Consider the following 27,240-nt stretch of genomic DNA (forward strand, 5'->3'; position numbering starts at 1 on the left):
GGCACTATAAATCTCCAATCGCTTAACTTCACTAATCACTGGGAGGCGAGAATGAATTTTTATGCGGACTGTACAGACAGGTGCACTGAGAAACAGAGAGGGTAAGCGGGTCACCCAAGCTCACCCAAGTAATGAGGACTCTTGTTCTTAATTCAAGTCACTAGACAGTATTTGCTGACATGGATTCCAAGATCTCAAGGGGCCTATTTCTTGTAACGCATTGAGAGTTTAAGAAAGACTATAGGCTGGTTAAAGCAGATTCACATGACATAAAAAGCACACAACGGAATACATTCCGGATGAAGATGAGATAGGCGCTTACGTAGACCATCCTGTTCTTCCTGAGGGCAATGTGGACGCCATCCAGGGTGAGAGCGACGGAGTTAATGGCTGTCCAGCTGGGGCTGCCCCGGTGTTCATTTCGGGTGGTAACCCTAAAACTGCCAGAGGAGTTATCGCAGGTCTCCACCACGGTGTAGTTGCAGGCACCCTGGAAGTGGTGAAGTTTCCCATCAAAGGTGGTGTAATGTGGGTCACCGTAGATGTGGCACGTCGCGGTGCCGGCGGGATAACATCCCCGCAGGCCATTTTGAATCTTGCAGATCTCATCTGGACCACAAGACAGCTCACTGCACGTCATGATGCCATTTCCAAGACACTCACAACGGCTCGTGCAGTTCTCCGTCACAACGCGCTCTCCTTCCTGCCGGGAGACACACACAAGAAATGCATGAACGGATGCCATTAAAGAGGGTGATGCTGGCAGATCAGTTCCCCACCCAGGGCGCTGAGGTCCGTGGTTTCACTCACACTGTAGTATATGTCCTGGAACACACAGCCACACTTGGCTTCTGGCACACAGGCACTTCCGCTGAGCACGAATCCAAAATTACACGCGCAGCCCTCGACACAGGGCTTGCTGCAGTTCTCGGGGGCGAGGCGGTCCAGACATGTGGCAGGGCAGGCAGTCATACAAGGCTCGTAGTGGCTGTTGGGAGCAGAGCAGGTGGGAGCTGAAAGGGTAACGAGGGGAAGAGAATTAAGATCGACAAAGCCCCCTTGGAAACACGCCCCACAGGGAGACAGACGTGGTGACAAGGGTTCTTCACAACCACGTAAGGTCAATAAAGAACAAATTTGTTTGCTGAACAAGGACTGGATGCTCCAGATTTGCTACTCACCGCAGAAGGTGGCATTTCTCCAGGGGGGGAGCGTCACCCCGGCTTCCTGACACGCATCCGCGTAGGTCGCCAGAGCGCTACACAGGAGCTCCTCACTCCCATTCAGCGCACAGAGGTCATAGACGCAGCTCTCAAAGATGCTCTCAGGATTGATCACGGAGTGGCAGACCGCAAAGGGGCCAGGCCTCTGGGTTATCATGCCACAGAATCTGTCTGTTCTGTAGAGGTTCTCCCGGTCTGCAGGGCAGGGGTCTGGTGGTGGGATGCCACCGCAAGAGGGATCGTCGTCCATGACACGCCAGCTGTTTCCCAGCTCATTAGAGTTCTTGGCTTGCTGCCCATCGGGCATCATATAGTCATCCTGTCTCCGACCGTTAAAGTTACCGCACATGCCACAGGTCCTGTTGAAATAGGTGGTGGGCACCTTCACTTCCACCGAGTGATCGGTGTCATAGGAAACCCTCAGTCTGAAATCTGTCTCTAGGGTAACGTATCGTCCGCTCCTGCTCACTCTGATTGACCCACCAGCTGCGCTGACAGGAAGGGTCATTAGCACCTCATTGACCTAATGGGAAACGGAAGGAAAAGTACCACGTGATTTCCACAGCGTGAGGCCCTAGGACACTTGTAAGGGAGAAATTAGCAATGAAATTGACTCATTCTCTGCAAATAATTACTATGTGAAATAGTAACATGCATTTCCGGATTGTTTCTCTCTCGGCGCAAGTTGTCCAGATGTAACACCCAAACCTCAGGAAGGCTCCTGCTGCCTGCTGCAGACGGTCCCTGTAGACCGTCTTGATATAAAGTTTGAAAGATCAGGAGTCACGGATTCCCCTTCATGGAATCACAGAATCATAGAATATCAGGCTTGGAAGGGACCTCAGGAGGTCATCTAGTCCAACCCCCTGCTCAAAGCAGGACCAATCCCCAACTAAATCATCCTAGCCGGGGCTTTTTTTAAGCCTGACCTTAAAAACCTCTCTGGAAGGAGATTCCACCACCTCCCTAGGTAACCCATTCCAGTGCTTCACCGCCCTCCTAGCGCAAATGGTTTTCCTAATATCCAACCGAAACCTCCCCCACTGCAACTTGAGACCATTACTCCTTGTTCTGTCATCTGCTACTACGGAGAACACTCTAGATCCATCCTCTTTGGAACCCCCTTTCGGGTAGTTGAAAGCAGCTATCAAATCCCCCCTCATTCTTCTCTTCTGCAGACTAAACAATCCCAGTTCCCTCAGCCTCTCCTCATAAGTCATGTGCTCCAGCCCCCCAGCCATCTTTGTTGCCCTCCGCTGGACTCTTTCCAATTTTTCCACATCCTTCTTGTAGTGTGGGGCCCAAAACTGGACACAGTACTCCAGATGAGGCCTCACCAATGCCGAATAGAGGGGAACGATCAAGTCCCTCGATCTGCTGGCAATGCTCCTACTTACACAGCCCAAAATGCCGTTTGCCTTTTTGGCAACCAGGGCACACTCTTGACTCATATTCAACAGAGGAGAGTGAGAAACGGTCACCTCTACAGAAGGACACAGAGCAAAGCTCACTCCCCATCTGGAATCCGCCTACTGAGGAAATGCTCCTTACCAGCACTTGGCTCGGACGGTTTCTGAGAATTTCTATGTGTTGTCCATAAACCTCCACCAGGACTTTCTGCACATAGGACACCGTGGGCTTCCCTCGATGCTCGTTCTTGGCTTCTACGTTGAAATAAGGCAGAGAGCTGGAGTTGGCGCACACTTTGGCCAGCGTGTAGGTGCAGATCCCCATGAAGTGGTGAGTCTCTCTGTCAAACGTGTTGTAATGAGGGTCGTTGTGGACGCGGCAGATCCCGTAAGTCTCAGGGTAGCAGCCAGGTTTTCCGTTCTGAACCCCACAGTAATGATCGGCTGGGCAGGCTGCGTTCGAGCACGTTACTTTGCTCCCCTGAGAGGGACATCTGCATTTAGAGGAGCAGGTGTCATCGGTCCAGAATTCAGAGCCAACAGGGTAGTGTTTGCCATTGTGCCAACACCCGCACTGACTGCTGGGGACACAGCCATCGTTGTAGAGAAGATAGCCACTGTCGCACACGCATCCTTCCACACACGGCAGGCTGCAGCTGGCAGGAGCCATCGGGTTGACACAGGTAGCAGGGCAGGCTGCCGTGCATGCTTCATAGTGACTGTTGCGTGGACAGATCAGTGCTGTAAATTGAAAAACCATCCACATTAATCCTTTTAACTACTGATTTGCAATAATATATTTTGTTCCTTTTAAAAGTATTTTGTGCCAAATACTGAAGACCTTCGTCTGTTTTTATTCTCCATCAAAACTCCCAGTTCACTTTCAGTTTCTCCTTTTGACGGCAAGAAACCCCATCTATCCTGCAGAATATTGCAGGGAAACTTCCATTGTATATAACTGAGTTAAGGGAAAAAACAAATTACTCTTCTTGCTCTTCTTGGCTGCTCGTTTTGGTGGCAGGACTATATTAATGTGATTTTTCCATTTATTATTAATGTTAATCACTTAGTTTATATTTTTCTTCCTTCCCAAACTCCTGATTAACGTCACTAAAAGAAAATCAAGAGAGAGGAGCGGTTCTGCTGTAGATTATGTCTGGTTATTTACATATATTAAACCCTCATCACCACCACCACGCACTTCCCCACACCTAATGTTGAAAGAACTTTATTAAAATTGTAAAGTCAAGCAAGCAAAAGTTAAAATATGCCAGAATTAAGGTTACCTATGCAACCTTTATCCAGCCCCCTTGTATGTGTGCATTATGATAGCGTGTTTAGTTACATGATCATATCCAATTTTTTCTGTAGGACCTCAGTAGCAGGGCATGAAACACACACTTTGCCAGTGGCTTTCACAGATATTTGCTGACAGCAGAGGAATGGTGCGATTTAGGATCTTGGGTTCCATTCCAGGCTTGGGTAGGGAATGTGCTCTCATGCAGTGGTTCTCAAAGCTGGTCTGCCGCTTGTTCAGGGAAAGCTCCTGGCAGGCTGGACCGGTTTGTTTACCTGCTGCATCCACAGGTTTGGCCGATCTCGGCTCCCACTGGCCGTGGTTTGCCGCTCCAGGTCAATGGGGCCTGCAGGAAGGGCGGCCAGCACTCTTCTGCCCACTACCCCAAAGCCTGGCTCCTGCTGTCATGTCCCCTCCAGCCCATCCCTGTCCCAGTTCTTTCTCTCCCCTATCCCCAACTCTCAGTCTCTCCTCATTCCTAGTCCCAGACTCCTTGCCCAGGCAGTTCCAGTTCCACCCTCTCAGCACCTTGTCCTGGTCCCAATCTATACCTTTCCCTCCCATGGTCCAGCTCTTGCTTTGCATTTGAATCAAGCAGCATCCTCCTCCATGCTGCCTGGGCCAAATGTGGGGGGAGGAGGTTGTCACTGACCGCACAGGAGAGACCGGCTCCTTGATCTCAGTTCTGTTACCTAGCCCTACCCCGGCCCAGAGCAGCCATTACAGGGAAAGTCGAGCTTCACCTCTGCATGGAGCATGCTCACTTTCTCTGTGGGAAGGATGCATGCACCGTTTGGTCAGCACAGGGAGCTGTGAGGGACTGGAGCAGGCTTAGTGAGGATAGTATCATCAGAAAGTTTAGCTGTTAACTTCAAACAAGTCTCTACTGAGCATGTGTGAAATGTGATTTTTCAAAGGCTTCCTGACTTGGCCATATCTGAGCAGATTTTCCCAGGGACTGCAAAAGGCACATTGCTGACCAACAGCCATGCCCTGCCACATTTCACATTTCAAGTTCCCACTCCAAAGCATGGGGGTGTGAGAACATTTCAAAGAAGTCTTTAAAATCTTTTAATACAGGCAAAATGAGGTATTTTTTTCCTAGCCTCCTTCTCACAAATGGAAGAACCATTTTGGCTGAAGTTTTTCCCTGGAAAATTCAGCCTGAGGCAGTCACCCAGCATGGAAAATTTCAGCCCACATGGTTAAAGTTTGACAAAGTTATAAGTAATTGAAAACAGGGACTTATAATGGGAAATGTCAGGCAACTTTAATAACAGAGAGCGCTACCAACCCCCCTATAATAATCTAAAGTCTACATACGACAGAATGTTTCATTTCTCCATGTTCCCACAGGAATGTCTGCAGCTTGGCACACATCAGCATATGACTGTAGGTTATTGCAGAGGGCTGCATTGTTCAAATGAAGTTCACACAGATCATACAGGCAGTCTTCAAAATAAACCAATGGATCAGCTACCGAGTGGCACTGCCAGAACGGGCCACTTGGATCTGTGATCAACCCGCAGTACTTGTTGCTTTGGATCATTTGTTTTTCATCATCTGAGCAGTTTGGGGTATGGCCAAGATCTGGGACACAGCTAGGAGGAAAAAAGATGCAGAGAAATTCACTAATGAAGTTTGCGTGCACTGAAGCCCAAGATGTTTTGCATAACGTATTTAGTAACATTCCGGGGCTTACTCCTGTCCAAGCTTGAAATATTTTTAAGAAAAAATGTTTCTGATGATTTTGGGTATGAAATGAATGGGGAAAAAATACACTTGGAATTCAACATAGACATAGCCCTAGTGCCTTTCAATGGCTTAGTTAGAATCAGTTTTGATTTGATAAGAGGTTACAAACAGATTTTGCACATGAAGGACACACGGAAAGGGCACATAAAAGGCAAAAAAGTTTTCAAGTTTCATATTTCTAATTAATGATAATAAAAAATTCTTAGACCCAGTTTGGACCTTTGCGATATTTTTGCTCAAATTCACTCTTTCTGTTTCCCAGTCAAAACAGCTGTGAAACTTCACAATTACATGAACAATATGAGCATTGATATGATTAATTTTCATCCAGAAAATCTTGACATTTTTGTATCACAGTTAATAAGCACTTAAAGTACCTACTTATTACATATCAATCCGCCAAGGACTAGCATAGCACTTGGAGTCCTACCTGGAGTCATTATAAATCTGCCAGCTGTTGCCCAAGCTGACCGAATTTGCTTCCATCTCTCCATCTGGGTTAAGAAAGTCATCTGCTTTGTACCCGTTGTAATTTCCACACATTCCACAGACTTTAGACTTGTATATACTGGAGAGAATCACTTCAGCTCTATGATCTCCATTGAACTTAACTCTCAGCCCAAAGGCAGTAGTAACCATGACGTACTGACCACTGAAGGAAATATTTACACCTGATGACAGTACCACAGGAAGTACCTGAATGACTCCGTTCACCTGCATGCACAAGAAACAAAAAGGCTTCATTATTTGTCTTTAAAGGGCCAAGTTTTTTATGCAGCCTCCAAAGCTGTACCTCCAAATTTAGCTCACATCTCCATTTGCAGGCACAGAATCTGCTCATGTGAGAAAATAAGCATGTGTGGACACATCAGAACTATCTATAAGATCGGACGACAGTGGATATTTATGCTGTGCTCCTTGAATGCCTGTTTACCACCTACTCAGCATTTTACACTTTCAGGTATTCTACACTGCAATTAAAGACCTGCAATTGGCCATGTCAGCTGACTCGGGCTTGTGGGGCTTGGGCTACCAGCCTGTAAAACTGCAGTATAGATATTCAGGCTCGGGCTAGAGCCCAGGCTCTGGGACCCTGTGAGGGGGAAAGGCCCAAGAGCCCAACATCTTTTAAAGTGCAGCAGCCTAAGGCCCGCGAACCCAAGTCTGCTGACATGGACCAGCCGTGGGTGTTTAATTGCAGTGTAGACATACCATACCCCAAAGTGCTGTGCAAATATTAACTAATTATACAGGCTCATTTTCAAATTCTGAAAGAGCAAGTTTATGGAATAAGGTCCTTTAAATCTGAGGTTTTGGATAAAGTTTCAGAACATGATGATTTACAAAAATCTTTAATTTTCTTTAAATATTTAAATATATATGAAATGTCAAGAAGTACAATCAGCAAAGAACAAGAGAAACCAAGTAGAAGCTGCAAAAGTCAGTAAAATTAAAATATATATATTTTACACCTATCAGTTCATTTTAGCTGCTAATTAAAGAAATCTACATATAAGCATAAAAAGGAGTTTTCAATTAATTTTACTTTATCCAAACATCATCATCATCATCATATATGAAATCAGTAAAGAAAGGAAGGAGGAAGGCATAAGAAAAGAAGCTGCTGGCTATTACCCAGGATGGTGTCCCTAGCCTCTGTTTGTCAGAGGATGGAGATGGATGGCAGGAGAGAGATCACTTTTTAAGTTCACTCCCTCTGGAGCGCCTGGCATTGGCCACTGTCAGTAGACAGGATACTGGGCTGGATGGACCTTTGGTCTGACCCAGTATGGTCATTCTTATGTTCTAAATATTCATTTGTGTTTCCTTATATGAGGCTGGAAAGGTCTCACTGTACAGGGCCCGGAGACGTAAGGTCTGTCAGTGGCTCGGGGGAAAGCGGGGCTGGGCCCATAGACATGAGCTCTGTCAGTGGGGCAGGGCCCGGAGACGTGAGGTCTGTTAGTGGCTCAGGGGGAAAGCGGGACTGGGCCCATAGACGTGAGGTCTGTCAGTGGCTCAGGGGGAAAGAGGGGCCGGGCCCATAGATGTGAGGTCTGTCAGTGGCTCAGGGGAAAGCGGGGCCGGGCCCATAGATGTGAGGTCTGTCAGTGGCTCAGGGGAAAGCGGGGCCGGGCCCATAGACGTGAGGTCTGTCAGTGACTCAGGGGGAAAGCGGGGTCAGGCCCGGAGACGTGAGGTCTGTCAGTGGCTCGGTGGGGAAAGCGGGGCCGGGCCCATAGACGTGAGGTCTGTCAGTGGCTCGGTGGGGAAAGCGGGGCCGGGCCCATAGACGTGAGGTCTGTCAGTGATTCAGGGGGAAAGCGGGGTCAGGCCCGGAGACGTGAGGTCTGTCAGTGGCTAGGTGGGGAAAGCGGGGCCGGGCCCGGAGACGTCAGGTCTGTCAGTAGGGCAGGGCCCATAGACGTGAGGACTGTCAGTGGCTCAGGGGGAAAGTGGGGCCGGGCCCGGAGACGTCAGGTCTGTCAGTAGGGCAGGGCCCATAGACGTGAGGTCTGTCAGTGGCTTGGTGGGGAAAGCGGGGCCGGGCCCATAGACGTGAGGTCTGTCAGTGGCTCTGGGGGAAAGCGGGGCTGGGCCCATAGACGTGAGGACTGTCAGTGGCTCAGCGGGAAAGCGGGGCCGGGCCCGGAGACGTGAGGTCTGTCAGTAGGGCAGGGCCCATAGACGTGAGGTCTGTCAGTGGCTTGGTGGGGAAAGCGGGGCCGGGCCCATAGACGTGAGGTCTGTCAGTGGCTCAGGGGGAAAGCAGGGCCGGGCCCGGAGACGTGAGGTCTGTCAGTGGGGCAGGGCCCGGAGACGTGAGGTCTGTCAGTGGCTTGGTGGGGAAAGCGGGGCCGGGCCCATAGACGTGAGGTCTGTCAGTGGCTCAGGGGGAAAGCAGGGCCGGGCCCGGAGACGTGAGGTCTGTCAGTGGGGCAGGGCCCGGAGACGTGAGGTCTGTCAGTGGCTCAGGGGGAAAGCGGGGCCGGGCCCGGAGACGTCAGGTCTGTCAGTGGGGCAGGGGCCAGAGACGTGAGGTCTGTCAGTGGCTCGGTGGGGAAAGCGGGGCCGGGCCCATAGATGTGAGGTCTGTCAGTGGGGCAGGGCCCGGAGACGTGAGGTCTGTCAGTGGCTCAGGGGGAAAGCGGGGCCGGGCCCGGAGACGTCAGGTCTGTCAGTGGGGCAGGGCCCAGAGACGTGAGGTCTGTCAGTGGCTTGCTGGGGAAAGCGGGGCCGGGCCCATAGACATGAGGTCTGTCAGTGGGGCAGGGCCCATATACGTGAGGTCTGTCAGTGGCTCGGTGGGGAAAGCGGGGCCGGGCCCATAGACGTGAGGTCTGTCAGTGGCTTGGTGGGGAAAGCGGGGCCGGGCCCATAGACGTGAGGTCTGTCAGTGGCTCAGGGGGAAAGCGGGGTAAGGCCCGGAGACGTGAGGTCTGTCAGTAGGGCAGGGCCCATAGACGTGAGGTCTGTCAGTGGCTTGGTGGGGAAAGCGGGGCCGGGCCCATAGACGTGAGATCTGTCAGTGGCTCAGGGGGAAAGCAGGGCCGGGCCCGGAGACGTGAGGTCTGTCAGTGGGGCAGGGCCCGGAGACGTGAGGTCTGTCAGTGGCTCAGGGGGAAAGCGGGACTGGGCCCATAGACGTGAGGTCTGTCAGTGGCTTAGTGGGGAAAGCGGGGCCGGGCCCATAGACGTGAGGTCTGTCAGTGGCTCGGTGGGGAAAGCGGGGCCGGGCCCATAGACGTGAGGTCTGTCAGTGGCTTGGTGGGGAAAGCGTGGCCGGGCCCATAGACGTGAGGTCTGTCAGTGGGGCAGGGCCCGGAGACGTGAGGTCTGTCAGTGGGGCAGGGCCCGGAGACGTGAGGTCTGTCAGTGGCTCAGGGGGAAAGCGGGGCCGGGCCCGGAGACGTGAGGTCTGTCAGTGGGGCAGGGCCCGGAGACGTGAGGTCTGTCAGTGGCTCAGGGGGAAAGCGGGGCCGGCCCGGAGACGTGAGGTCTGTCAGTGGGGCAGGGCCCGGAGACGTGAGGTCTGTCAGTGGCTCAGGGGGAAAGCGGGGCCGGGCCCGGAGACGTGAGGTCTGTCAGTGGCTCAGGGGGAAAGCAGGGCCGGGCCCGGAGACGTGAGGTCTGTCAGTGGGGCAGGGCCCGGAGACGTGAGGTCTGTCAGTGGGGCAGGGCCCGGAGACGTGAGGTCTGTCAGTGGCTCAGGGGGAAAGTGGGGCCGGGCCCGGAGACGTGAGGTCTGTCAGTGGGGCAGGGCCCGGAGACGTGAGGTCTGTCAGTGGCTCAGGGGGAAAGTGGGGCCGGGCCCGGAGACATGAGGTCTGTCAGTGGCTCGGTGCGGGAAAGCGGGGCTGGGCCCAGGGCTTTGGGGGTCCTTCAATGGCTCTGTGAAGGAAAAGCGGGACCCATTGCTGGCTCTCTGTCGTGCATCAGCATTTTAAACAGGGCAAGGAGGGAGTGAGTGGCACCAAGCCCTGCTCACTCTCTGCTGGCCCAGACTGGCCACCCCATGTTCTGGTTTCGGTGGACTTCAGAGGTGGCAACCCAGGGGTCCGTTGCGGAGCCCTGCAGGAGGTCTGTAAGAAGCAGAGAGGGCCCTAGAGAAGCTGCCAGAGACCACACAGAGGAAAGGTAGGGGGAACCTGGGAGGAAAAAGGGCCTCTGGGGAGAAAGGCCTGGGAGTCAGAGCTCATCTGAGAGAGCAAGGGAGAATGCTGCAGGGCCTGGGAGTAGGGATCTGTGAAAAAGTTAACCCAGAGGGTTATTGCTGAGAATTGCTGAGAACTGAGCCCAGAAGGGGGGCTGAAGAGTAGCCCAAGAGGGGCAGATGAGGAGTTTGTTTGGATGTGTGGTTGAACTTCTAGTTGGACTGTAGTGACCCTGGATGGGGACTGAACTGGAAAGGTGACCTGGTGGGAGGGCTAGGCCATGGAAGGTGCTGAACCAGAATGGCAGAGAGGGTGCTAGAGCTGAAGAACCTTTGCAGCCATGTCTTGGCTTGAGGGGATGCAAGCACAGGGGTAGACAGCTGTAAGATTGTTGTCCTTCAAATATCCTCTTGGATACCCTAGCTTAGGGTGGGTGCCAAGGGTGGGGATGGAAGGGGCTAATTGTGTGGGGGGTACAGCATGCAGTTCTGCTGTCCATAGAGCAGCCCAGGGAGGTTGTTGTAATTAAGTCAGCCCCTCCACCCCCTTTCCCAGGCTAAGTTATGCAGGGGGCCTCTCTAACCAGTACTTAAAGTGGGCAGGGTCACAGAACTGGCCAAATAAATATATAATTTGAGTAGGGTCACTGGGGGGCAAACTTTAAGCACTGTCTTACCAAGGGTCTGAAAATTAATTTTGGCTAGAATTATGATAGAACCACCCCACACACACTCGCTCCCCCCCCTTTTTTTCATAGTCCTTTAAGCATGTCTGTAGTCCATGGAACAGACTGAGATTGTGGGGTGCAAACGTGGCTTAAAACAACCATAGCTCACACTGCCTCTGGGCCATTAGTTCTGTGCCGAAACCTCTTAGAGGCCCAGTGTCTTTAAGTAGTTTTTCAATTTGTAATTATTATTCTCTCTCTCTAGGCATTTATGCCATCATTAAACTGGAGGTGTCTGACTACCATACAAACTGGGAGTAAATACATTAAACGGGGCACTTCGAGGGAAGGTTAGTATTGCTTTTTTTCTTTAATTGTACGTTTCCCTGTGATTTGTACCATAAACACAATTCTACATTCATGATAAGAGGCTAAAAATATAGTCAGTAGGTAAAATAGAGAGATCCGGACTTTCATTTTAGACCCCAGTTCTTACCTTAACAACCCTGTTTTTACCCAGAGTTATCCTGAAGTCATAAACATCAACATCCACATATTGGACATAGGACACGCGCATGTTGCCTCCTCTGTGTTCATTCGCTGCTTCCACATTGAAGTAGGGCAGCGTGCTGTTCCCATCACAAAGCTTGGACAGGGTGTAGGTGCAATTTCCCATGAATGTGTGAGACTGCTTGTCAAAAGTGTAATAGTGGGGGTCACTATGCACACTGCAGGTTGCCTCTGCAGATGAAGAATGGAATATAGCTGCATTAATACACAGGCATGTTCAGCTGACAGATACGAACACCTTTGACTCTGGAGTGCTCCTGAACCATGCAAGGACCATGCTCTGTATTTCTACAGCACCTTTCATTTAAAGGTCTCAAAGTGCTCAACAACATTAACAAAGTAAACCCTAAAACACCACCTGTGTGATAGGGAAATATTTTTCTCCCCACTTTACAGATAGGGATGCTGAAGCAAGGAAAGACTAAGTAAATCAAATCAGTTGCAGAGCTAGGAATAAAACCAGAATTCCTCTTGCTGTCTATTGGCTAGTGTGTGTATATGAATAACAATTACCTGTTATCACTGGCAAAGAAGATTCTGTTGTTGCAGTTGATGATGCTGGGGGAGTGGTAGATGGCACCATCACTAAAAAAGATCACCCAAGACAATTAATTATTACTACAGAATCATCACTGTACGTGTTCACCAAAAACACAAGGCTTCATTCTCCCCTCCTTTACACCAGTGTAAATCAGGAATATTTCTGCTAGAGTAAGTGGAACTGTCCCAGTGTAAAACTGGTGTAAGTAAAAGAGTTTTTAGAAATGCTTCTGATTTCTGGCTGGGTAATAGCCACTGAGCCTGCCACAGCCTGCACTTCCTTTGCTGGAAATGTATTTGCAGTTGGATGTGTGGCTTCTTCTGGTTTATCTGTCAGAGCAGCGAAAGTCACATCATCTATAGGTGTTGGCAGCTCTGGGAATTGCAGGCCTGGCAGCAGATGCAGCACAGTAGTAACAAAACAATAGTGATGCAGTTACAATTTTCTAGTCCGTGCGTTTCTTTATTTCCCCAAAATGATATTTACTCTGTGTGAAAACAAGAACTGAAAGAGCTGCCTAATGACAGACAGAACAAGTGAAGGCACCATGCAAGGTGTCTTAACAAGCTCTGCTGATGCTGATGTCTTCCTGCCTGCTATACGTTCTAGCTTCTAGCAGCTGGACTTCTCCTAAAATGGATGTTATAGTGCGTTGTCCTTGTGTGATAGGAGCCACTAGGGCCAATGTGACCAGGTGGCCAACATTAAACTCATTCCACTGGTGACCTAGTAACGTTTGTATTTAAACCTCTGCAGTTGTGAAGGTAATGCAGCAACACAGAGAGACACCTAAATCCTTCCTAGCACACAAGCACTTTCTCTTTTTCCTTGCTGAATGAAAGTCAGCTAGCATCATTTGTTGCAGTCCCCTTAAATCATTCCATGATGAATTGAGTATGCAATAACACATGATGCAACCAGGAGACCTACCTTGAGTGAGTTACATCTGACTGATTAACTAGTTTACTGAATATACTCTTCCCCAATTATTTATGGATGCACTATAGGTCATTTAGATGCATAAATACCTGAATGAGTCCACAAATCAGTGAATTAGACATCTATCTGACTTAATCTACAAACAGCATTATTTGTAGTCACTAAATTGTGGTACAAAAATGGAAGCCACATATGGCCAGGATGAAAATCTTTGAAAAATGATGGAATAATTGTATACAATAATGATAATTAATGCCTATAAACTAGTTGTGCATGCAACTGGAAACCCATCAAACTCAATTGAATGTGTTCTTTTTTATGCAGTATAGTTTATTTAAAAAAATTATTTCCTGGGAGGACAAAATGACCAGTTTGAGGTCTAACAAATACTATGCAATGACTGAAATTATTCCAGATATGTAAAGAGCTTAAACCTTAAATGCGAATACACATTTTAAAGAGTTGACTCCAAAATGGTCCCAGCATATCTTCGTGTGCAGGCTTTTTGCACTTTCAGTTCTTCACATCCAATATGCTGCTCCTATGAAATCTCTGATTTTGCACACCAAGTGTGAATTTGCACATGCAAATATAGTTTGCACATGTAAATACCTGATTAATTTCTGTGTACAAACTCTGAGTCAGGAAAAATTGCATGAGCAATTTTATAGGTCATGTGGAGGCTTCTTTGGAAAAGTATGCTTTATTTCCAAACATGGGCTCAAATTCAGCATACACACTCTTTGTGTTTGCTTGTACACAAACTGTGTAAACAGTTAGGCATGCAAAGACTGTATGAACAAAACTAGAGGCAAGTTTGAGTCTAGGACCAAGTCCCTTGCTGGTGGTTGAGGAACACACAATGCAGCCCTGCAATGCAGGAGGGAATGTGCAAAGGTGTCTTTAACTCTCCTTTACACTTACTTAGTGCACCAGTATGATCACCAGAATACAATAGATCAGCTTTAGGCTGCTCCGATTTGTGCTTGCTGCCAACAAACCCAAAGGGCAGCCAGAAAGGGCAGATGAGCCTGGCCACACCTTCTTCCTCTAACAATGCCTCCTACACCAGCCGCAGAGCGGGAATGGCACCTTAGAGACTAACCAATTTATTTGAGCATAAGCTTTCATGAGCTACAGCTCACTTCATCGGATGCATACTGTGGAAAGTGTAGAAGATCTTTTTATATACACACAAAGCATGAAAAAATACCTCCTCCCACCCCACTCTCCTGCTGGTAATAGCTTATCTAAAGTGATCACTCTCCTTACAATGTGTATGAAAATCAAGTTGGGCCATTTCCAGCACAAATCCAGGTTTTCTCACACACACACCCCCCCCAGACACACAAACCCACTCTCCTGCTGGTAATAGCTTATCTAAAGTGACCACTCTCCTTACAATGTGTATGATAATCAAGGTGGGCCATTTCCAGCACAAATCCAGGGTTTAACACAAACGTCTGGGGGGGCGGGGTAGGAAAAAACAAGGGGAAATAGGTTACCTTGCATAATGACTTAGCCACTCCCAGTCGCTATTCAAGCCTAAGTTAATTGTATCCAATTTGCAAATGAATTCCAATTCAACAGTTTCTCGCTGGAGTCTGGATTTGAAGTTTTTTTGTTTTAATATTGCGACCTTCAGGTCTGAGATCGAGTGACCAGAGAGATTGAAGTGTTCTCCGACTGGTTTATGAATGTTATAATTCTTGACATCTGATTTGTGTCCATTTATTCTTTTACGTAGAGACTGTCCAGTTTGACCAATGTACATGGCAGAGGGGCATTGCTGGCACATGATGGCATCTATCACATTGGTGGATGTGCAGGTGAACAAGCCTCTGATAGTGTGGCTGATGTTATTAGGCCCTGTGATGGTGTCCCCTGAATAGATGTGCCCACATATATGTAGCTCACGAAAGCTTATGCTCAAATAAATTGGTTAGTCTCTAAGGTGCCACAAGTACTCCTTTTCTTATTGTAAGGAGAGTGATCACTTTAGATAAGCTATTACCAGCAGGAGAGTGGGGTGGGAGGAGGTATTTTTTCATGCTTTGTGTGTATATAAAAAGATCTTCTACACTTTCCACAGTATGCATCCGATGACGTGAGCTGTAGCTTACAAAAGCTTATGCTCAAATAAATTGGTTAGTCTCTAAGATGCCACAAGTACTCCTTTTATTTTTGCGAATACAGACTAACACGGCTGTTACTCTGAAACCAGAGCGGGAATGGTGAGCTAGGAACTGTTGCACTGACTTTGCACCACCAGCAGATCCCTCTATTCTAGCTTTGGGGTTATTTTGTTCTGCTGGTGCAGAAAGAAGAGGAGACTCTGGGTCTAAAAATTTTGTCCCTAAAGATGTAAAGTGAAAAAAAAAATCTATAAATAAAAAAATGAAAATCAAGAATAAAACTCCCTGGCTGGTTAGTACAGCTGGGTGGGAAATTAAATTTTTCGCATGAAAAAAATTCAATGAAAATGATGTTTTCCCATAAAAATTTCCATTTAGTTAAATAGGTGTTTTCTATCAAAAATGTTTCGAGAATTTTTTTTCACCAGTGTTATTGACTAGCATGACCTTTGTCTTCATTAGTAGCCATAAAATTGAACACTCTGAGAGCAGCACTTTTGTTCTAACTCTTGATATTACATTTGTGCTCCATCCAGTGGCTGAATAGTATGCTGCACAGCCTGGGGAAACCAGAAAGTGTAAGAACAATAAACATCAAGAGTATTAAAACACTACTCATTGGATCTTAAAGACAACTATTCATTCTGAGGATTTCTTTGCCCAGAATGTAGTCTGTCAACCTCCCTGCAGTTTTATGCTACTGTAAATCTGAGTCATTTTATTGTCATTATAGAAAAAGAATCTTACAGATAGGAGAGAAGCAGGCCCTGTTTCTGGAGATATCTTCTCACACATATTTTCTATAGTAATAATAATGTTCATTAGTGAGATATACAGTGTTATATATATTCAAAGTGCTCCATACATACATAAAATTTCAGATGAGATTACTATAAAATGGGTGCACAACTGGTTGAAAAACGGTACCCAAAGACTAATTTTCAATGGTTCACTGTCATACCATGAGGTTGTATCTATGGCAATCCTGCAGGGGTCAGTCTAGCCCCAGTACTATTCAATATTTTCATTAGTGACTTGGATAATGGAGTGGAGAGTATTCTTATAAAATTTGCAGATGACTCCAAGCTGGGGGGGGGTTACAAAGCATTTTAGAGGACAGGACTATTCCATAGTTTAGGTATGTTCAGATCAAAGATTTTGTTTTGGTAGATTATAAAGATATGGACCAGCCTCAAATTCCAATTCAGAATCAAATTTCCCCAAAGCCCATAATATTATGATCTGAGGGTTTGGGCTGTGCTTCATTTCTACTGATTAGTTGTTATTTCTCTGTGTAATACAGTGCAGTGTGTTTTGCAGGGCTCCTTTGAGAAGAGTTCTGGCTCTTTCTTGTTTTACTATTACATGTTGAGTAGAGAGCTCAGTGAAACCCCAAGACAGGTGACATTCATCTGCTTTAGAGTTTTATTACAAACCTATATTTGCTGAATTTCATAAAAATTGACTGATTTTCAGACAACCTTGCAGCTCGTTTGGAACAAAATTGAGATTCCGAGGAGGGATTTGGGTGGAAACTAGGGAAAAACCCGGTAAATTTAGATGTACGTCATTGTGAATTTTTTCACTTCCTTTTTATGAGCTTTGGATCTTTGGGAGTCCTTATTCTCTACTGGACTGTGGTATAGTAAACAAGTGGGAAAAGGGGTTGGGAATCACTGAGACATAGGGATAGACTTACCACAGGGCCCATTCCTGACACCTACATTGTCCACAGCTGTGTCCCCATATTCTGTAAATCCTCGAACAGCCTCAAAAATGACCTAGACAGGATGCAAAGTGAATCATAGAATCAGACATATTTGGGAGATGAAAAGGCACAGCCTCACAGCCAATGCAGGATCATTCCCTTCGCTGTATTTTCTAAGTGCTTTTTCTACTCTATTTTATATGGCTCATATGAGAGAATTCCCTTTCTCTCCTTGGAAAGGTTTCAGAGTAGCAGCCGTGTTAGTCTGTATTCGCAAAAAGAAAATTTATTTGTTAGTCTCTAAGGTGCCACAAGTACTCTTTTTCTTTTTGTCCTTGGAAAAACGTTGTGTATTAAAGCAGGGACTGGAAGAGACACTACAATTCCATTTTTCCTGGTGATAGGTGATACTGATTATTGATTATTAATCTTTTCTAAGATGCTACTTAAGTCTAAGGGCCAGCCTTAGGTAGCATCCAGCATTTGAAACTTGACTCACAACAAAACAAGCCACATTTAGGGAAGGACTCTGGCTTCAAATGCATGGCAACATGAGGGAGAGAAATATATATTTACATATCATCTTACTAAAAGCAACTGGGACTGATTGTTGTCTTAGTTGCACTGGTGTAAAGTAGTTTTATTTGAGGGAATGGTAAATTTACTGTAAGTGAGTGTGGAATTAAGCACAATTAAGAAATATTTCTAACTGGGAACAACTAGTATGGGGGACAAATTGTTAAGAGACACCGAGTATCAGCATGAAAAATAGGGGCAGGCCCAAGTTGTAATGTTAAGATCTGAATGTAGATCCAAATGTTCGCAAAGCATCGTTCAGATCCTGCATTGTGCAGGGAACCCATGATGAAGGGTTCACCAATATAAAGAATGAGAAACTGAAATAAATGCTTGCCAAAAGGGCAGCAAGATCTGGATCTCTGTAACATGGGCCAGAAAGAGCAGTGATCATTATATGTATTAATTATCTGCAGCAGAGCCTATAGGCTCCAGTTATAGACCAAGGCCACATTGTACTAGGTGCTGTACAAACACATGACAAAAAGACAGTTCCGGTCTCAAGCTTACAACTTAAGTATAAGATGATGTATGTATAAGTATACATAAGAATCAATCTAATGATGTTTCCAAAGTGCTATAGCAGAACTATATGATTAGCAATATCTGAAAAGCCAACAAGTTACAGAACATTTGAAATAAATATTTTGCTCGGATTGCAATTATCTGATGCATATTTTAAGCAGTTACGGTGCAGCGCCACTGGAATTCCAAGGGCAGGAATGTGCCAAAATGGGAATAATTCCAGACTCCTCCCCACTCCCACGACAGCTTTTGTACACAGAATATTTTAGTTACATTTTATAATACAGTGGCCTTAATTACCATGTAATTAAAGTCCAGTTATGATGTAACTCCATTGTGCTTATGCTTTTTGACAGTTATTACTAATTTATAAGATGGAAGGCTAACGACATGGCTAAATCATTCATTATCACCTCTTTAGTTTCCTAGTGCATGTCATTTTAGAATTCAGGTTTATAAACTACATTGTGTTTACACCCTAATTAAAAACATAAGACTGGCCATACTGGGTAAGAGCAATGATCCATCTACCCCAATATCCTGTCTTCTGACAGTGGCCAATGCCAGATGCTTCAGAGGGAATGAACAGAACAGGGAATTATCAAGTGATCCATCCCCTGTCATCCACTCCCAGCTTCTGGCAAACAGAGGCTAGGGATACTCAGAGCATGATGTTGCATCCCATCCCATCCTGGCTAACAGCCATTGATGGACCTGTCCTCTGTGAACTTACTTGGTTCTTTTTGAACCCTGTTATAATTTTGGTCTTCCCAACATCTCCTGGCAAAGAGTTTCACAGGTTGACTGTGTGTTGTGTGAAGAAGTACTTCCTTTTCTTTATTTTAAACCTGTTGCCTATTAATTTCATTGGGTCACCCCTACTTCTTGTGTTATGTGAAGGAGTAAATAACACTTCCTTGTTCATTTTCTCCATACCATTCAACATTTTATAGACCTCTATCATATCTCCACCCTTAGTCGTCTCTTTTCCAAGCTGAAAAATCCCTGACTTTTTAATCTCTTCTCATACGGAAGCTGTTCTATACCCCTAATCATTTTAGTTGTCCTTCTCTGTACCTTTTCCAATTCTAACGTATCTTTTTTGAGATGGGGCAACCAGATCTGCACACAGTATTCAAGATGTGAGTGTGCCATGGATTTATATAGAGGCATTACGATATTTTCTGTCTTGTTCTCTATTCTTTTCCTAATGTTTCCTAACATTCTGTTAGATCTTTTGGCTGCTGCTGCACATTGAGCGGATGTTTTTAGAGAACTATCCACAGTGACTAAAATCTTTCTTGAATGGTAACAGCTTATGTAGACCCCATCATTTTGTATGTATCTTGTCCAAGCAGTTCTCAGTTATTCTCAGCCATACAGCTAACATGGTATGAAGTAGTGGTAATCAGAGGGGCCAAAACCACTGTAATTACAGTGTAATTGCAGTATAACTACATTTTGTTTAAGATCATTGTATCGCAAGGTGTAACCCACATTTCCTTGATTTTTGGCACAATCCCTTAAAGCGTGCAAGGGCAAGGCAAAACTTGGCAGCCTTTTCATACTGTACAAAGTTGTGTGTTCTCAGTATAATTACCTTTATCCTTCTCTCAGTCATAAAGGTAACAGTGGTGAAACCATAGATCCAGGAAGAACTCTGGTTTCCCTTACGACTCCACTTCAGAGCTTCCACTCCCTCGTTCTGAACAATCACTTTCAGCTCATTCAGGTCCTCTGACCCAAACATGTGATACCAGAAGTCTATGCATATCTCTCCAGAAACCACAATTTCAGGACTCTCAATCCTGTTGGTGTCGAATGGGATTAGGTTACTGGCCTCTTGGTAAATAAAATAGCCATCTGCAGGGTGAAAAGAACAAATCAATTGCTAAATCCTTGTGTTTTCTCAGGTAGTATTTAAAATTGAAGTGTTAACCACTTCTAGAGTGGGTCTTGGGCATTATTTAACAGCACAGAGCAACACTACATTACAAATACGGGCAAGAAATGAAAGAGAATATTGTTTCTAGCTGTTGGTAGGCAAAATGCAACTACCCAGACCTGAATACAACCTGGAGACCAGAGCTAAAACACCCCATCTCTTACAAAACAGTGCTATGGAATTTTTCATGATCACACTTGGTCAAAACCTTTTATGTCACTTCTAAAAGATGGCATAGTTCCCCCTTATTCCATGCTTGGTTTTGTTCTGACTAAGAGGGAAGAGTGCCAGCTACTGAACACTCCTTCCTTCAGCACCTAGTTTCTCCTTTAAGGTCTCTGGCCTACAGCTGAGCACAATTATGATTTTGCAACCTGCAGGAAATCACGACATTTGTTTTCATTCTGAAACAGGATGAAAAGTTGCAATTTTGAAATTTACATGAAACAAGATAGTCCAAAACAATTCTATTTGAAAATGTTGGAACGTTTCATTTTGACATTTTTGATTGAATTGAAACATTTAAAATATTTTCAAAATCAAAACACTTCATTTGAACACTAAACTGCTTCCCTATGGTACATTGCTTTATATGAGTTATATTTTTGGCCCCCATCACACTTATTGGCCAGGTACCCTGGCCAGACTACAACTCCCATAATGCATCAGGTCATGTGATTCCCATGATGCACTATACAGCTTGGACAGATGAAAATCAACACATTGCCTTTTGAGGGATGTAGTCCTCCAGGGAGCTTGGCCCATAGGAGAGAATGGGGGTGGAACTTCAGCTCCCATAAGACAGTGCACCAGAGCGAAATTAGTTAAGAGGTTTTTTTAATTGATTTGAAATTAAACATTTTGGGTCAGTTAAAAAAAATCATCTGATTCAGGTTGAATTGACCCAAAATAAAATATTTTATTTTAATTTTCCTGATAGAAAATTGAAATTTTTCAGCAAAATCAAAATAAAATTTTCACAAACTGCATTTTTCATCAGAAAATCATTCCAAGAGATAATTTCCCAATCAGGTCTATTCTAGTCCAAGTACTGATTAGGTTTGATGCTGTTCAGTCTGTGACATCTGAGAAGGGAATAGCACTAGGTAATATGGCTGCAGTTAAGATCTGGGAGACTGAATCCCTTTTAAGTGATCAGATAGCACGGTGATGATATAAATGGACCAACATGGCTACAACAACACTGCATACAATAAATGGATAGAGACAAATCCCCAGAAGCCATAGCTCTTGATGATCTGACTACATGCAAACTCACTTTTCTGATCGCACATAACCTATGACCTGCTTTTCAAATATATTTTTAGCAATTCAGTCTTTGTAATCTTTGTAATACTCTGTGCCAGCCTGAATAATGTGTAGTGTCCATGCTGGCTCCAGAGTCATTACTTTTATTGCCATTAATTGATCTGAATATAATCTGGCTACCAAACCTCCCTTGAATAAAGTTTTGTACAAATGGTGAAGTCTGCGCTCTCCTTGGTGTCTACAGTATTATGTATCTAGCATTTTTCTGCTTTGCTGCATTAACAGTGACTTCCATCCCGCCATGGGGCAAGTCAGGTTAATTTATCTGTGATTGACAGGGTGAGAGAATTTTGCACTTAGCAAAATCAGGTCTCAATAGAAAAGCAAATTAGTGGCAGAAGGAACATTTTTAAAAGCTGAATGGACCATATTTTTTTAAGAAAGGAAGAAAAGCCCAGCATATGTTACATTCAGAGGGAAATCAACAAGGTTATAATTGATCTCCTACTTCCATCCGGGTAGTCTCCATCTGGACCTGTTCCACTGGTTGGAGTGGCATGTTTGGTTCTTATCCAGGCTCCTTGGTTCACTGTACAGGGCTGGGTCCAGTCACAAAACGGTCTCGAGTTGTTGTTAAAATCACATCTGGTGATGTAATCTGAAACACAGTGGGATTAAAGGATAATATTTTCTGGGCAACACTGATACATTAAACCTCAGGACAATGGAACAAACTTCACATGGAAGTTGGGGAAGCTCCTTCACTGGAGGTTTTCAAAAGGAGGCTGGATCGCCATCTATCTTGGATGGTTTAACCACAACAAATGCTGCATCTTGGCAGGGGATGAGACTAGATGACCCTTGCAGTCCCTTCTAACCCTATGATTCTATGGGACATTAACAATACAAGAAAGAGAGAGAGAGAGAGGTAAGTACCTGTTCCAGGATCCCAGGTTCCAAAGCCACTGGTTGGATCTGTTTGCTTGAGCCTGCCAAGGAAAATGCTCTGTGAAATCCTTGTGGACTTTAAAAAACATTCAAAAAACCAATTGTTTTAACCACACACATTAAAAGGGAAAGGTAGAGCCCTCGGTGCTCCTGGGAGATGGCACTAGGAGAACAGATGGCCTTTCCTTGCATATATACCGTTTTAATTTGTTTGCCAGAACAAAGGCCCCCCTCATATATGTGCTACAAAGTTCCCTTGTGTCTTCACTTTTTCATTGTCGTGAGGCTGTGAGGCTGTGTCAGAGATGGGGTGAGTTATCTTCATTATGTGGGGGATACTACTCACGGTTAAGGATTGGGATCTGGATGAGGGATAACTGGATAAGGCTTAGTTCAGATAAACAGGCTGATTCACCACTACCTCGCACCTTGTGTCATCATTTACACCTATGCAAACTGGTGTAAAATACTACCATTTTGATGTGCACGTAGCCAGAATATATCTCATGGCTATTGCTAGAATGCTTGTATTTCCTGCACCTTCCCCACACGTCCCATCACCTTTGTTTATCAGCACTTTAAACCCTTTCTCTAAACTACATTGAAAGCTCCTTCAGGCAGGGACCTGTCCTTCAATTTGTCTATAAAGTACCATGCATGCCTGGCGGCACTACAGAAATAATAAAGCGCAGTGCATGATAGAGATGGGCCTAAACCAAAACTGGGCTCCAAGCACCAACATAGAGCAGGGCAGCGGCAGGGAAGCTGTATCTCCAATTAATAGATCCATTGGCTGTACACCCCATACATAGGTGTGGGAATGTGGAACAAGCAGAAATGGACTGCAAACACCTTAAGGCTGCAACAGCAGCTCTGAACTGACCCTTCTGGTGCTCTACAGCCAGTGGGAGACAGGATTCTGCTCCCTCCATCCAATCTCTATGGTACCCCTTCTTCAAACCCCTTCATTCAGGCCTGAAGTGGGGTGGAGAATTTCTCCCCAAGTGAATACACCACAGATGTGCAGTAAACTGCCTGCCATCAAAATCTATGCAATGACATGCATAGAAATAGGAACAAATAATGGCATTCATTTTAATCTATTTCAGCAGAGACGCATGAAGTAAAGAAACACAAGGTAACTGGAAGATGCTTCCTGAAGCAGGCTGCCTTACAGCTAAGCAGGAAAGAAAAAGATTGAAGATGGACAAACCAAAGCAAACAAAGCCATCCAACTATGAACTCCAGGACCAAGACCAAGCTGGAAGAATATTGCCAGTTAAAGCACACTCAGTGCTGTTTTTAACTTGTTGCATAGCAATTAGATTCCATGGTGAAATATCTGGCTAGAAAGACAGGCAGACAGGTGATTAATGTTCACAGCAGTCAAAAAGAGATTGTTAATTTTATGGACGGTTTGTTCAGGGTCCCTCCGCTCCAGATGTGCCATGGAGCAATCCAGATGTGTCCCAGAGCTTTGTCATGGCCAGTAGCCAACACAAAACAAGTTTCAATAGAAGGAAATTATTGCATTATTTTTAAAATAACATGATTCATTTGAATAATATCCTTCATTTAAAAGGACAGAATGAATATTTGCCTTTAACATTATCCAAAATAGGTACATGAAGGTACACTCAGTATTGTGCTACTTACCCTTTGGTATCCAGCACAGAGAGACAGAATAATATTAAAATGCATTGTAAGTGCCAGAGTGTCCACATTCTAGAAGAGAGAGTTAAATGTTCTGTGTGATACTCTCCACATATTAATCCAGCAACTTTACTAGCAGGAAGCAAATGAGGATGAAGAGAGAAAAATGGAAGAATATATTGAGTAATGGGTGGAGCAAATCATAAAAGTCTCTTCAGCCAGGTGTCAACACAAATTACAACATCAGCAGAGACTTTTCTGTTTTATAACACTTGCTTTCATGCCCTCTAGGTCCGTGGGTTGGTGAAGAAAGCAATCTGATCCTGATTAAGTTCCGAGCTCTAGATAAAGCAGGTTCATATTTTTTAAAAGGGTGACTTGTTCCTTTTATGGTGAGATAATCATCTCCACTTTCTCTCTCTTCATTTATGGGAGGAAAATTCTCTCCAATTTCTATGTTTAGTGTATACAGCTATGGCTTCTGTTGATTACCAGGTTTTCTCTCAACCATTAATTTGGATTTTACAGACCAGAACACAAGCTTTCAGTTTACTGAAATTTCTGGATCAAATTCAACAGCTTCCTGGAATGGCATGCATACGCTGCAAAACCACTGTGCCTATGTGACAGATAGGGCAATTTCCTGCAATATCCTTGACAGACTTTTCGGTTTAAGTAGGATAGGATTATAGGAGTATAAGGTTGACACTGTATTAAGTTTATCTATTATTGTAAGTCAGGATTGTATGTAACCTCTCTACTGGGGGGAGATGTCATAGATGTGAGACCTGAAAGTTTGACTATATTGAAAATGTGCCAGACAAGTATGGATTTTGGAACAGTAAGTGTTAAGTGGATTTCCTGGAGAATTCGTAGGGAGAGGTAAATGCAAATTATCCAACTCTAGTTGTGCAAGAACCCAGCTATACCCTGAGGAGAGGCTTTTTGTCTGCTGATCACTTGTTACAGAAAGTCAAGATCAAAGGTCTGAACTGTATAAAGAAATGGGTGATCTGCCCAGCTTTTGTTCACGTTTTGGATCTAAGATGGATGAACTTGTAACCATGGGGAAAACTCAGTAGTAGGTTTTGAACCCTAGGTTGGAGCTGGGGGTGACCTTTGGTAAGCTTTTTAGTATGTGTGTAGGAACTTAGAATCATAGAATATCAGGCTTGGAAGGGACCTCAGGTCATCTAGTCCAACCCCCTGCTCAAAGCAGTTCTATTGTTTTAATATTGTTTTAATATTTTCTCTATGGTGCTTTTACACTAAGAATAAATGTGCTTGCCTAGAAAGAGCTGTGGGGCAACATATAACTACAGGCAATACACTGGGCATAGCTCTCAGAAAGAAAGCAAAGCACAGGCACTGACCTTTTAGCAGTCTGGCTTGCTGGGGATATCCCAGTGTAAGGAGAGAGCTGTGTAGCCTTAAAATCCCTGATCAGGAAGGAGTGAGATGTGGGTTTATGCCCAAGGGGGGTCATGGCTGGGAGCAGGAAACTTTTCAGAGGATGCCCTCAAGGGACCACAGAGAGGGAAAACAGGTGCAATTGCCCTGAGTCTGTGACAGGCTATACTGGAGCCAATAGCATGAATAATTTTTACATGGAGCTGTATGAATAATCTTCACATGGGTTATGCGTGATGAATCATGCAGGCCATGTCCCCTGACTCCTGGCCTCTCCCCTTACTATCTTTCTGCAGCATCTGCTTAAGTGGAGGCTGCAGGGTAATCTCTCTGTAGCTTTTAATTTGACTGGGGCCAGCCAAGTTTCACTCTGCTCCTGCTGCTGCTTGTAGGTTTCATGACAGGTGTCTATGTCTGCTATAACTTGTACAGTGTTTCCTGTATTGGATGGAAAACCTAGGGCATATACACTGTAGGAAGATTACATGGTGGGTGTTTATGAGGAATCCTGACCTCACATTTTTGACCACTTTCCCTGTGTAGTTATTTCCCATGCCTAAAGTGATTTGGACTTTGTACTTTTACCAAACAGGAAATTATTTCCTCTTCCCCCCTCAGTACAAGATATTTTATATAATAAGTAATGAGAAAGACTGCTCCAAAGAAATGGATGGATTACAGGCAAGAGTAAGCAGATTCTGCACTGGAATGTAGTGGTGACTGCATTTCAGTCAGGCATGAATCTGTGTACCTGTGTACGATGGGCCACAACCCATTACTGTTCCAAGCCCATTTATCTGCTTTGGATTAGGCCAGCCAGAAGCAGGTTGAGTGGTTGAAGCTCACATGCAGTCAATGGACATCTGTTCCTCCTCCCTGGGAAGTCAAGTGTCAAGTGGAGTGCCCCAGGGGTCAGTCCTGGGGCCGGTTTTGTTCAATATCTTCATAAATGATCTGGAGCATGGTGTGGATTGCACTCTCAGCAAATTTGCGGATGATACTAAACTGGGAGGAGTGGTAGATATGCTGGAGGGCAGGGATAGGATACAGAGGGACCTAGACAAATTGGAGGATTAGGCCAAAAGAAATCTGATGAGGTTCAATAAGCATAAGTGCAGCGTCCTGCACTTAGGACGGAAGAACCCAATGCACAGCTACAGACTAGGGACCGAATGGCTAGGCAGCAGTTCTGCGGAAAAAGACCTAGGGGTGACAGTGGACGAGAAGCTGGATATGAGTCAGCAGTTGCCAAGAAGGCCAATGGCATTTTGGGATGTATAAGTAGGGGCATAGCGAGCAGATCGAGGGACGTGATCGTCCCCCTCTATTCGACATTGGTGAGGCCTCATCTGGAGTACTGTGTCCAGTTTTGGGCCCCACACTACAAAAAGGATGTGGATAAATTGGAAAGAGTCCAGCGAAGGGCAACAAAAATGATTAGGGGTCTGGAACACATGAGTTATGAGGAGAGGCTGAGGGAACTGGGATTGTTTAGTCTACAGAAGAGAAGAATGAGGGGGGATTCGATAGCTGCTTTCAACTACCTGAGAGGTGGTTCCAGAGAGGATGGTTCTAGACTATTCTCAGTGGTAGAAGAGGACAGAACAAGGAGTAATGGTCTCAAGTTGCAGTGGGGGAGGTTTAGGTTGGATATTAGGAAAAACTTTTTCACTAGGAGGGTGGTGAAACACTGGAATGCGTTACCCAGGGAGGTGGTAGAATCTCCTTCCTTAGAAGTTTTTAAGGTCAGGCTTGACAAAGCCCTGGCTGGGATGATTTAATTGGGGATTGGTCCTGCTTTGAGCCGGCGGTTGGACTAGATGACCTCCTGAGGTCCCTTCCAACCCTGATATTCTATGATTCTATGATTCTAAGTCATTTCCCATGTCAAATATTTGAGTTTGCATCAACCAACCAGTTGGGAAGAGGGTTTGTTTGGTTTAGAAACAGAGGGGACTTGTTTACTGGAGAAATGCATTAGCCCCAGTTTTCCGGCATGGATGAGGTGCACTCAA

At 45.3% G+C, this 27,240-nt stretch overlaps 1 protein-coding gene across 1 annotated transcript in view; it reads right to left on the reverse strand.

The window, feature by feature from the left end:
• Window positions 1-27,240, reverse strand: part of LOC311525769 (IgGFc-binding protein-like) — a gene marked incomplete at both ends in the record, with an annotated part of 148,490 nt that overhangs the window by 79,076 nt on the left and 42,174 nt on the right. Inside the window, 7 exons of the mRNA XM_084638109.1 lie at window positions 293-703; window positions 811-1,013; window positions 1,182-1,746; window positions 2,775-3,126; window positions 6,115-6,398; window positions 11,503-11,771; window positions 19,675-19,863. Coding sequence (XP_084494235.1) covers window positions 293-703; window positions 811-1,013; window positions 1,182-1,746; window positions 2,775-3,126; window positions 6,115-6,398; window positions 11,503-11,771; window positions 19,675-19,863 — 2,273 coding nt within the window. The remainder of the gene's footprint in view (window positions 1-292; window positions 704-810; window positions 1,014-1,181; window positions 1,747-2,774; window positions 3,127-6,114; window positions 6,399-11,502; window positions 11,772-19,674; window positions 19,864-27,240) is intronic.

Source organism: Lepidochelys olivacea, assembly GCF_965140295.1.
Source record: "Lepidochelys olivacea isolate rLepOli2 genome assembly, chromosome: 9".
Classification (NCBI taxonomy): domain Eukaryota; kingdom Metazoa; phylum Chordata; order Testudines; family Cheloniidae; genus Lepidochelys; species Lepidochelys olivacea.